The sequence below is a fragment of the Ictalurus furcatus genome, chromosome 18 (assembly GCF_023375685.1).
Source record: "Ictalurus furcatus strain D&B chromosome 18, Billie_1.0, whole genome shotgun sequence".
Classification (NCBI taxonomy): Eukaryota; Metazoa; Chordata; class Actinopteri; order Siluriformes; family Ictaluridae; genus Ictalurus; species Ictalurus furcatus.
Window position 1 is genome coordinate 7,217,501 of NC_071272.1, and position 13,685 is coordinate 7,231,185.

At 42.1% G+C, this 13,685-nt stretch overlaps 1 protein-coding gene across 1 annotated transcript in view; it reads left to right on the forward strand.

Moving 5' to 3' along the window:
* Positions 1-13,328, forward strand: part of LOC128622570 (WD repeat-containing protein 7) — a 131,640-nt gene extending 118,312 nt beyond the window's left edge. The window contains exons 27-28 of the mRNA XM_053649188.1: positions 7,880-7,984; positions 9,755-13,328. Of these exons, the coding sequence (XP_053505163.1) occupies positions 7,880-7,984; positions 9,755-9,958 (309 nt within the window). The 3' untranslated portion in view covers positions 9,959-13,328. The remainder of the gene's footprint in view (positions 1-7,879; positions 7,985-9,754) is intronic.
* The last annotated feature ends 357 nt before the right edge of the window (positions 13,329-13,685 follow it).

Here is a 13,685-nt window from a genome sequence, read left to right on the forward strand (position 1 = left end):
AGAGACAGAGATGCTAAAGCAGAGACATTCAGAGACAGAGAGTGAGACGGAGAGAGAGAGACAGGGAGGGAGGATGAAATTGAGGGGTCTACACAGCACTATTGTGTGTTTTATTATGATTGTCATGGTAACGGGGTGAAAAGTGGGGTCCAGCAGTGTTGGAGTCAATAGCAGTGTGTGTGTGTGTGTCTGTGTGTGTGTGTGTGTGTCACACTGTGTGGATTACGAGTGCGCCTCACTGCCTGCAGCTGAGACTGGATCAATACAAGCAGGAGGAGGACAGTGACACACACACACACACACACACACACACACACACACACACACACACACACACACACACACACACACTGTGCCATCACCCCAAAACCACACACACACATACAGAAGTTGCAGTGGCAGCTAATGTCGTCGCAAAAAACCATTCAGTTCTTATCCAGTTCTGTTCCAATACTTATTTAATTCTGATTAATTACTGAACCAATTCTGATTCAGCACTGATTTGATTCTGACCCAACACTGGTCCAATACTGATCCAATTCTTACCCAGTTCTGATCTAATTCTAATCTAATATTGATCCAGTTCTCATACAATTTTTATCCAGTTCTTCTTTTCAAACAGTAAAATCTAGGGACGCACAGAAATGAAAATTCTTGGCCGAAGCCGAAACCGAATATAAAGTAAAACTTGTCCGAAAGCCGAAGGCCGAATACCGAACACGTTTTTTCGCGGTTTTTCCATTTATTTGACCATTTTTTTCACCATTGCATAAATTAAATAGTCAAAATGTGCTTTTTACTATTTTGTCTTGCTTTTCAAAGAAAAAAATCCATTACAAAAACTATAATTTCAAAATATTTATTTAACACTGAACAGTTTTTTTTCATTCCAGCAGGCATAGCCTACCAACAAGGCACAATATAACTTTAAATAAATAAATGAGTAAAATAAAAATATTTTGATGTGGTCATCTTTGAGCCCCCTTGAATAGCCGATGTTAGGCCTATAACTGACTGCTGAAAGAATGGAACACTCTGTAGCCGACAACTAAAAAGTGCATTAAAAAGTGCATTGACAAGAGTGCAGAAAATGCTTCTATTGGGTTCTATACGGCTGTTTATATTGGGGATATATACCGCTCGCGTCCCTGTACACCTTGCGGAGTATTATAGTAGATATAGGATTTGTCTGCCTGCCCTTAAATAAATACATCTTTACCTGCTTCCGTACTCTACTCCCTTACGTCTCACGACGTGACAGAATACTCCGGAACAGAAACAAAACAAACGCACGTGTCCACAGTTCGTGCATGCGTGCGCCCCCTCATCGAGGTTGTGAAATTCGCGCATCTCACTCTGGTTGGATGGATGGATGGATGGATCTTATCCAGTTCTTATTCTCAAACACTAAAATCTGATGGATGGAGGGCTCTATCTCATCTGATTCTTATTCTCAAATGCTAAAATCTGATGGATGGAGGGATGAATAGATGGAGGGATAGATGGAAGGAGGGATTAATGGATGATGGCTGGAGGGATGGAGGGCTGGCTGGATACTCATTTCTGTGCTTGTAATCAGATCTTGGTGTTCAGTGGCAGCATCTGTGTGTGTTTCAGTGTATTGTTGTGATTTCATGTAGACACATGCACACGAGTTAAACTTTCCCTCAGAACCACAGTGATATGGGCAGGTGTGTGTGTGTGTGTGTGTGTGTGTGTGTGTGTGTGTGTGTGGGAGCGCGGACAGACAGTTATATTCAGGCCCACAGCAGAATTGATTGAAGGATTGATTTTAGCTTGTTTACAGTCCTAAAGATCAAATCATTCTCAAAATCGCCGTCTGGGGAAGCCAAGCCATCCGCACATATTCACATCCCATAATACTCTCATCTCCGAGACGCCAGAACACGTCAGACTAAATGAGCTGGATAATATAAAGGAACAGCGCACAGGACTGTGGAAGTTATCGAGCAGAGAAGACCGTGCTGCGTTCACTCGCCCTCAGCACCCTAACGGTCTGCCCTCAGTGGTGCGTTCACAAGCTCGCCAATTTCACAGGCTTTCAACACAAACCATTCACTTTACATTCAAGTGGTTAAAGTTAAGAGAACACTTCACTGTCGCTAGGCAACAGGATCCATGGACACCAAAAGAATCCTCGCTGTTACTGGAAATGAGGCTAATCGTTTAGCTAGCTAGCTATTGAGGGAAATCTTTAAATGACTTTGTATGACCAAATAACACTCAGCATCAACTGCTAGTGACTTAAGAACAGGAACGGTCCACAAGGTAACTATAAACAGATAAAAAGTACACCGTGCCATCCTGTTGTGTACATATTACATAAAATCAGTAACAAAGTGTGAGAGAATTCCCTGACTTAGTGGATTAGATTTGTGGTGTGTGTGTGTGTGTGTGTGTGTGTGTGTGTGTGTGTGTGTCCTGCCTGCATGACCATCTGTTGTAGCTTTGATCTGTGAAGTGGACAGAGTCGGTCTCACAACAGCAACTTCCTATAACACCCGGCCGCGCTCACACACACAATAATTAACACTCTGTGTGTGTGTGTGTGTGTGTGTGTGTGTGAGTGATGGAGAGAGAGATTTTCTTCATTTTCTGTCACAGTTGATTGATGCTATATAATTATTTTTATGTATAAACTTGATTTTGTTATTGCTTTTATTTTATAAGGCCCAGGAAGAGAGAGAGACAGATAGATGGATAGAATGAGAGGCAGAGAGAGAAAGATGGACAGACAGACAGATATAATAAGAAACGGAGAGCGACAGACTGGATGAGAGAGGAGTCCGAATGAGAGACAGAGAAAGACAGAATAAGAGGGAGACAATGTGAGACTTAGAAAGACAGAATGAGAGACAGGGAAAGAGACAGAACAAAAGCGTAAGAGACACAGACAGAATGAGAGAGACACAATGTGAGACCGAGAATGAGAGACAGAGAAAGACCGAATGAGAGAGAGAATGTGAGAGAGAATGTGAGGCAGAATGAGAGAGAGCAAGAATGTGAGACAGAATGAGAGAGAGCAAGAATGTGAGACAGAATGAGAGAGAGCAAGAATGTGAGACAGAATGAGAGAGAGAGAGAGAGAATGTGAGACAGAATGAGAGAGAGAGAGAGAATGTGAGACAGAATGAGAGAAAGAGATAGAGAATGTGAGACAGAATGAGAGAAAGAGATAGAGAATGTGAGACAGAATGAGAGAGAGAGAATGTGAGACAGAATATGAGAGAGAGAGAGAGAATGTGAGACAGAGAGAGAGAGAGAATGTGAGAGAATGAGAGAAAGAGATAGAGAATGTGAGAGAATGAGAGAGAGAGAGAATGTGAGACAGAATATGAGAGAGATAGAGAGAGAATGTGAGACAGAATGAGAGAGAGAATGTGAGACAGAATGAGAGAGAGAATGTGAGACAGAATGAGAGAGAGAGAGAATGTGAGACACAATGAGAGAGAGAATGTGAGACAGAATGAGAGAATGTGAGACAGAATGAGAGAGAGAGAATGTGAGGCAGAATGAGAGAGAGCATGTGAGACAGAATGAGAGAGAGAATGTGAGGCAGAATGAGAGAGAGAATGTGAGACAGAATGAGAGAGAGAGAGAATGTGAGACAGAATGAGAGAGAGAATGTGAGAGAGAGAGAGAATGTGAGGCAGAATGAGAGAGAGAATGTGAGACAGAATGAGAGAGAGAATGTGAGACAGAATGAGAGAATGTGAGACAGAATGAGAGAATGTGAGACAGAATGAGAGAGAGAATGAGAGAGAGAATGTGAGACAGAATGAGAGAGAGAATGTGAGGCAGAATGGGGGGAGAAAGAGAGAGAGAGAGATAAAGGGTTGAGCTAGAAGCTGATGTGAGTCTAATTGGGCCCCTCGAGTCTCGGCCACCAGCACACTGTCACACACACCGCCTCCAGCTTATCCTTTAAATCTTTAGCCGAGATTCTGATTCTCCTCTAAAGTCATCTCGTATACACACACACACACACACACACACACACACACACACACACACACACACACACACACACTCTGTGACCTGAAAGATTTGTAGATTTGTTGCTTTCATCAGTTCGAGGTAAGGGTGCACAAACCTTCGCAGTCAGCTACACACCATAACAAGATTTGGTTAACATTAACTTTTACTTAGCTCAGTGTTACTATGGCAACTACATCATCTTATTCTAATTGGACATAGACCTTCATGACATCACCGACCTCCTCGAATCCAGTTTTAAACTCAAGTACTGACTTAAATAATGACGTCTTTAAAACGAGCAGCTAGCAGCACACACACACACACACACACACACACACACACACATCCTCAGTCTGTAGTGTACACATTTCCAGTGCAGCTCCCCAGGTAGCATCACACCATTTCAGGTAAAAGCACCTTAAATGGCTTTTTCCTGCTTCACTGCTGGACACATTGATCCCGTTTACAGTAAAGAAAAGACCGGGTCTCTACACCCACATCCGAACCACACACACACACACACACACACATTCTCACGGGAAAAAGGAGGAGGGGGAAAAATAACATCATATAAAATCACAGTTTATTGATTTTTAAGCTGCGCAACACGTCTGTAATGACACGTCGCTCTGATGCGACAGCGCAATATCTTCTGCGGTTCACCCCCGCACATTTCTGTGCCTCATTCAGTCGAAGCCCTAAACCAAGAAAACAAAAAAATTCATTCCCCATTACACCCCCCCCCAATCCCCCCGCACCCCATCGTGAGGTTGAGATGATGGAGGTTTCATTTCATTTGGGCTTTAATTCTAAGAGATTACTTTTCCTTCCTCATCTGTGGCCAGCGCACGGGCCGGGCTAATCTCATCTCCCTCTGTTATGAGGGCGGTTCAGAGCATTTTTGGGATGACAGGTAGGAAGGATTATTGCGTTACGCACTTCGTGTTCATCGTCCTTCGAGCGGCACGCTGGGACTCGTTCACGTCCCCTCCGACCCCGCCCGAGAGCCGAGACGACAAACGCGTCAGCGGCCGATCGCGTCAGAACGCCAAATAAAATCTCGGGGTGGGGGCGTGTGAGAAAACATCTCAGCGTGTGACACCGCTGATTAGACCGGGTGTGTTTCTGATGAAGGTTGAAGTGCAGCAAAGCATTCTGTGCATGATGAGAAGCTGAAGAAATTTCTGTTGTACTGTTGTGAGAGCTGTAAAAAAAAAAAAAAGACTCGTCGGTTATTCGTGCAAATTATTCGACGGACAATTGACCGAGTATCAGAATCAGAGACTTTTATAGATATAGATCAGGTTGCTGCAGAGTAATGTTAATGATTAATGATTTTCTGACGTCATATCCAAACTAGTACTGGGCAATATGACCATATAATATCCATATCATTATATGTTACGTACACAATACACTTTTCTTAGATATCGATAGTACCATGATAACTTTTACTAACATCACTAAACGAGACGTTTCCTGGATTGGATTGCGGTGTCGGAATATGCATACAAGAACAGATGGTGTATATGTTAACACTGAAACAATTATTAATAACAGTGCAAGCACGTCGGAAACCATGTGTGGATAAACAAAAACACAACGACAACGCCTTGGCGTGTGATGTCATATCCTGTCACCGCCCGTATTCACAGCAGCCTCCGAAGGATTTCTGCATGCTGATGCATCGTGATTTTGATATATTTTGCAGTACAAGTCACTCTGGATTATAAATCAGCCCTGGACTGTTTTATTTCCCAGGATGGAACACAAGTCAGACAGGGAAGCCAATGATTTTCCTTTTCCAAAGAAGCCTTTTTTCTTTTTTTTCCTATTTTGGATTTTCCTCCATCCCCCAATTTGATCAGCTTTCCCCTATCAACCAGGGCGGGTCTAACGTGCTTTCTCCGAGACACGTAAAGACAACTACCATATTTTTGGTAGTAACACACTCTGAAGAAGAGCACTATCCGCCCTCTTCCTTGTAAATGAACTCACAGACACCCATGATTGGCTAGTCTCGCTGTGATTGACAGGGGACAGGGAGTATGCCCCTCCTACCCAGAGAGCACTGCCAATTTCGCTCCCTTGGGCCACGGATGGAAGTGGCGTCGTCAGGATTCGAACTCGCCACTAGTTTGGTTGGTTGGTTGGTTTGTTTGTTGTGCACTGCCAGTGACAAAGTTAAGAAAAGAACGTGTTAAATAATAATGAAAATTTCCTCCAGTTTGATTTTTAAACAGCTAAAAGAGAAAAATGAGCGACTGCTGTTTGTTTTCTTTCGGTTCACACTGCTAAGGTCAGTTGGTAGATGTGCAGGGTTAAAGGTCACCAGTTCACCCAGATGAACCGCTTTTACTTTTTAACAAGAGAGATTTTTATTCCTTTCGGTGGAATGCCTTTAAAAAAAAATGTAAATATACATCATTATTTGTATAAGGAATGAAGCACTACATGATGTGCTGTTATAGGAAAATAATCTACAACACATTGTACATTTTATCCATTTATAGTTATCATGCAGTAATGTAAAGGGAACATCCGTTGTCGTTCCCTCACCTGCCTTTTTTCCTCACCTGAACTTAAAAAGACAATAAAAGGCAGCTTGGCGACTGTAACGACTCGTCACGTGACCTTACCGTAACTCCTGGAGTAGCAGGGCTACCGTAAACACACGAACACGCAGCCGTGTTATAATTAACGTCATGTAAAATCACAACGTATACATCGTTTATAAACTGTACAAGCGGCAGCATGTGCTGTAGATCACAAAAAAAAAACATTACTTCTATTTCATTACTTATACGCTTCAACATCGGTAATGAATGTGTTTCTGTACTGTACACTCAGTTCAAGGTCACTCGTGTGTGTGTGAGTGTGTGATGCTCGTTTGTATCTATCATGCTTATTGGAGTACTTTGTCTGTGTTTGTTTGTGTTTGTTTGTTTATTTCCTTTTTTAAGATCTGTTTACTCTCGATTCTGTTACTGACACACACAACGCACACACACACAAACGCACACACACACACACAGATGAGGATACAAGGCAGAAAACGAAGAGCATCTTTGTCTCATATTGATCTCAGCCAAGAAGCTGTCAACAAGTCTTGAAACTGAGAAACGTGCGCGTGTGTGTAAGTGAGCAAACCTCTCCCTAAGTTAGTAAACCGTCTAAGTCCCGCCCCCAAAGTCTCAAAATTAAACTCGAGCAGAGTTTATCCTTGTGCTCACTCTATGCTACTGATTAAAGAATTCAGTCGAGTGCATACATTGTTTATGTGTGTTTTGGAGATTTTATTCGCATCAGGTGTTTCCGCCCAGTGTTTTTTTTTTTGTTTTTTTTTTTAAATATATATATAATGCGATATCCCAAAATGTGCATAAAAATACGTGGATGGAAACATAGCTATTTTCAGTGTCGTGTATCGTTCTGCCATGTTTGAAAAGTAATAGCACCCCTTTTATTATTTGCAGTTGTACTTTCTGTTCCTCACGCTACAACAATGCTGCAGCAAGAAAGTTGCAGTGTTCTAGTCAGTGACGGGCATGCAAATGATTTCCGGAAAATTCTATTTACACTGACTATTTATCCACTGAAGTTCTTAATGGTAAAACCTCTTCATCTGAAAAAATGGCATCATGTTTTAAAATGGAGGAAATAAAACTAAACATTCAGTTCTGTCACAAATCGTCTAATGGGGGCACTTACTTATGGACAGGACGTTCCACTAAAGCGGTAGCTATAGTCATGTGCATTATAGAATCAAATTGTTCATGTATGTATTTATTTATCAATAGGATTTTCCTCATTAGTGTGTAAATAAAGCAGAAAGGAGTTGGAGTTGTCTGTAAAAATACCTGTTTTATTCTCTCCTCAGCATATCCACGGTCATAAAGGCCCCATCACGGCCGTGTCCTTCGCTCCAGACGGACGCTACCTGGCCACATACTCCAACGCAGACAGCCACATTTCCTTCTGGCAGGTAAGGAGATGCTGAGCTTTGACTCAGGACACAAACACACACACACACACACACACACACACACACACACACACACACACACACACACACACTGACTGAACATCTGGATAAAGAACCACACAGCTCCAGTCAGGTCAATGATAACATACAGGTGTATAATTACTGACCCTTTCTACACCATCCATCCATAGGACCAGCATTGAGCAGGTTACACTGACGTGTGTGTGTGTGTGTGTGTGTGTGTGTGTGTGTGTGTTGGCGCTCGTGTGTTTCCAGGCGTCAAGCTCTGTCTCCTTCTCTCTCTGTGTGTGAAGGCGACAGATCGTCTGCACTGTGCATCTGTCTGGTTTGTGTGTGTGTGTGTGTGTGTGTGTGTGTGTGTGTGTGCGTGTGTGTGGTGGTTACTGTATGTCTTTGCTTCTCAGTGTTTTGCATGTGTTTGTAGACTAACCGACTCTGGCCTGACAAACCCTCCCTCCCTCCCTCCCTCCCTCTCCATCTCTCTCTCTCTCTCTCTCGCTCTGTGTGTGTGTGTGTTCAGCTTTTCTGTGCGTGTGTGCGTGTGTGCGTGTGCGTGTGTGTGTGTTTTCTGCTTTTCTTACACCTGCTCATGTTCAGATCAATGGCTCTTAGTGTCTCCTGGGTTTAGAATTGTACATCTTCTTGACCCAGACATTATTTTTGTACAATTATTTTTTATGTTATTCCTTATTTATTTGTTTTTTATATATTTATTCACTTACTGACTCACTTGCCAACTTACTGACTTAATATCAATAAGTAGGCTAACCCACTTACTGACTCAGTTACTGACCCAGTTACTTACTGACCTACTTTCTGACTCACTTACTGACTCACTTACCGACTTAATTACTGACTCACTTACTGACCCACTTACTGTCTTAATTACTGACTCACTGACCCACTTACTGACCTAATTACTGACTTAATGACTTACTGGCTCACCTGCTTACTGACATATCTACTGACTGACATACTGACTTAATTACTGACTCACCTACTTACTGACTCACTTACTGGCTTAATTACTGACTCACTTACTTACTGACTTTCTTACTGACTTAATTACTGGCTCACTTATTGACCCACTTACTTACTGACCTACTTTCTGACTCACTTACTGACTTAATTACTGACTCACTTACTGATCCACTTACTGACTTAATTACTGACTGACCCACTTACTGACTCACGTACTGACCCACTTATTGACTTAATTACTGACTCACTTACTGACTTAATTACTGACTCACTTAATGACTTACTGACTCACCTGCTTACTGACATATCTACTGACTGACATACTGACTTAATTACTGACACCTAATTTCTGACTCACTTACTGACTTAATAACTGACTTAGTGACTTACTAACTTACTGAATTAATTACTGAATCACCTACTTACTAACTTATCTACTGACTCACTTACTGACATACTGACTTAATTACTGACTCACCTACTTACTGACTCACTGACTTAATTACTGACTCACATACATACCGACTTAATTACTGACTTACTGACCGATTTAGGACTCACTTACAGACTTACTGATTTACTTTCTGATTGTCATCTGTTAGTTATTCATTATCCTGACCCTGAGCTTTTCAGCTCTTAGCATATGGCGGTATTCCAGACACAAAGAATTTGCACACCTCACTAAACTCAATAAAAGGCTTAACCTACTCTTTGTGTGTGTGTGTGTGTGTGTGTGTGTGTGTGTGTGTGTGTGTGTGTTTTCTCCAGATGAACACATCACTCTTGGGCAGTATAGGAATGCTAAACTCCGCCCCTCAGCTGCGCTGCATTAAGACCTACCAGGTGCCCCCGGTGCAGCCGGCGTCTCCTGGCTCTCAGAACTCGCTCAAACTGGCTCGCCTCATCTGGACCTCCAACCGCAACGTCATCCTGATGGCCCACGACGGCAAAGAGCACCGCTTCATGGTGTGAGGAAACTCACTCCAGCACCAAGCTCAGGCTCTCATCGAGAACTTCAGGACCATGTACCTCCGAGCAGAACGGAACCCAGGCCACGTCCGGGAGGAGACACTTTATTCGACACTTTGTGTGTTTACATCTCTGTTTTTTCCATTCCACTTTTTATTTAAACCACTCTTTAAATGTATTTGTGTGTCTGGTAGTTTGATTGAGGATGAAGGATTTCGAACAATCGTCGTCGTTGTCTCAAGTTGTGAGGGGGTCAAAGGTCAACAGGGGACTTCTTAAGATATGGAAGGATTTGATGGGAGTTTTAATTTCATTTGCACATAGCAAAAGAGAACCAGATGTGTTTCTGGCACATAACCTAATCTCCCTGGGGCCCCTGTGCTCCTCCTTCTGCCTAACCCTAGTAACCCTGTGATCTGTGTGTGATCTCCGAAATTGTTCCTGCATGAGGTACTGAAACTTTTTTCACATTTCAACCAGACCAAAATGGACCAGAGCCACTTCCTGCATAGGTGTAGTTTAAAAAAAATATCGGGCTACTTCCTGCTTTGGCGTAGTGAACAATCTGGACACTTCCTGTTGTGCAGTTTCCCGGTAGCATGACGAGCCTCATTTTTACCACATTGCTACTGGAACATTAGTGATAACAGGAACTTACTTGTTTTGTGGATGTTCCACAACATTAAACGTAAGTATAAACGGATAAAATGTACGTCATTCATTAATAAATAAGAAATCGTAATCTTTGGCATATTGCTGCAGTATAAGAGGAATAAACACTTCGGGACGTGCTGTTAAAGGAAAATGATCAACTCTGGTAAAACTACTTCCTCTTTGGCCCTAGACAATTAATATACCCACTTCATACTTTAGCATAGTCGGCAGATCTGGCCACTTCATACTTTTGCATGGTTGACAGATCTGGCCACTTCCTGTTTTAGCGTAGTCGACAGATCTGGGCACTTCCTGTTTTAGCATAGTCGACAGATCTGGGCACTTCCTGTTTTGGCGTAGTTGACAGATCTTACCATTTGTTGTTTGTCGTCAAACCCAACCCCCTCGATTTACCTTTGTAAATAAACCCCGCCCCTTTCCATGCCATGTAGAAGTGGCCTTGAGTCCTGGTCTGACTTATCACTGAAAGTGTGTAGTGTATGAACATAATCATATCACATGTTGTTGATTCATACATATCGCATCACCGGGAAGACGCCTGAACGTAACGTGTTGTGTTTTTGTTTAAAAAAAAAAAAAGTTTAAAAGAAGTGTTTTATTATTTTTGTTTTGTTTCGTCTCGTCTGGCCGTGAGTTGTTTTTGTGTTATTGTGGAATATTTGCTAACGTGTTGTTGAGACGCTGTATTGCTATTTATCAAAGTAACTTTTCTTATCTGGGCTTTCTAGTTAGCGTGTGTTGCTAATGCTGACACACTCACACACACACACACTCACACACACTTGTATACTGTGTGCTGTAGATATTAGCTCAGAATAAATGAAGGTACAAAAGACTATTTTCGACAAATGTTTGTGTGTGTATTTGCAGTGAGAAAGTGTGTGTGTGTGTGTGTGTGTGTTGACTGAATGATGAAGGTAGTTGTGTTCCATTCTGAAGGCAGAAATCATAAGATCTGATGATACCTGTTGCACTTTAACAAAAAAAAAAACCAACTCTGCATTTGGATGCCAGACTTTTCAATTTTAGCACGGACATTTTGTTTATTTGACTTTGACCCAAGGATGAACGCTGAAACTGCGGTTCTTGAAAATTTCCAGACAATTTCCTAAATTTCAACCTGACTAGATAACGGTTTTCTCAAAAAACGTAACTAGCTAGCTAACTAAAGCTAACTAACAAGTTGCGTGGGTTACGCAATCTACGCAAGATACAAAGTGATGTTTTGTTGCAGATGGAAATCGAACATTGTAAAATAATGATTTGGTCGTGAGTTACGAGCCCGTGATCCCGGTGTCTGATTTTAGTGCCGCTTCGGTTAAAGACGGTCAGTGACGCTTGTCTAAAATCCACCAATAGGACGACGGCAAAATTCATGAAACGGCTACAAATACGGTAGTAGCGATTGCGAAACGTAAATGTAAGCATGCTAATGGACAGAAGAATCATCCTGTTACCTCAAGCTCGCTTTGAAGAAAGAACAACGTCATGTTCTTTAATCACAGGTCTATCCTCAGAGGATCTTAATTCATGATCTAAATCTGACATGTAGAACACGCGTTATTGCGCTGTGGAAAAGCGTGACGAGTAATAATCTTAAAATGTTTTTTTAAGTGCTGAAAGTTACTAAAAACTAGCTAGTTCATTTTCCCTGCTAGCTACAAAACCAGGAGTTCATTCATGTTTATAAACAGAGCGATGTTCTGCTTTCTGACTGGAACACAACAACTGGCTCAATACAATCGCTCTCTTTGTCTCTCTCTCTCTCTCTGTCTCTCTCACTCTGTCTCTCTTTCTGTCTCTCTCTCTGTTTCTCTCTCTCTGTTTCTCTCTTTCTCTCTCTGTCTCTCTCTCTGTCTCTCTCTCTCTCTGTTTCTCTCTTTCTGTCTCTCTCTGTCTCTCTCTCGCTCTCTCTCTCTCTCTCTCTCTCTGTCTCTCTCTGTCTCTATCTCTGTCTCTCTCTCTCTCTCTCTCTCTGTCTCCCTCTCTGTCTGTCTCTCTCTGTCTCTCTCTTATTCCAGCCTCTTAACATGCTCCCACATTCATGAGAACGTTTTCTACACCTATCTACCTATTTAAAATAAACAAGAGGGAGAGAAAGAGAGAGGAGGATATGCGGAAAATGTACTTCAGATGGAGAGCGTCCTCTATTCCTCCGGTTCTGCATTTCAGGCATGTGTGCGCGTGTGTGCGTGTGCGCGTGTGAAGGACTCGACTCTCAAACCGTTGACCGTCACAACAGTGCATGACATCTCAATTTCTCAATTTCTGTTTGGGAGATAAATGGGTAAACGGAGAGATAACAGCAGAGACGAAGATGTTCCTCCTTAAATGGATGTCCAAAAAGTGGTCTGTTCTTTTCTGTATGTCCTGTAGTTATTCTCTTCTGCATTCTTTAGCTGTCTGTATACAGTATAGACATGATGGATGTACACACACACACACACAATATCTGTGTCTTTCTCTTTCTTTTGTGACTTTTGAGATACATTTGAGAATTTCAGCATCATCTTGTGCACTTTACATCACTCACAGCACCTGTGTGAGGTGCTCAGGTTCGTGTGTGTGTGTGTGTGTGTGTGAGTGAGAGATTCTGCTAACATTTACTGAATATATCGAACCGTACTATAAAGCTGTGTTTGAAGACGACGCTGTCGGTTGTGTACAACTCTGTGTCAATAAAATGAAAGATATCTGACATGAGTTTGAAGGTGACTCCACACACACACACACACACACACACACACACACACGTACAGAAAGCACAGACAGAGCAGAGACATGCACAGACATTCAATATCGAAGCCGTCTGGCGTGAAGATGATGTCAGAACGAGTGCACGGTTGGAATTCAAATGCACAAGCATCTCTTCTATAAATGAGAAATATTTACACTCGGATCTTTAAAATCGTAAAAACAGGATTCAAACGAAATAGTTAAGTGCGAAAGTTTGCACACCCACAGGACAAAATGAAAGATGATGAAAGTTTCTGACATGTTCCTCCGTTATCAAGTGTAAGTAACAGAAATAGTGAGATATTCGTAGTCAAATAAT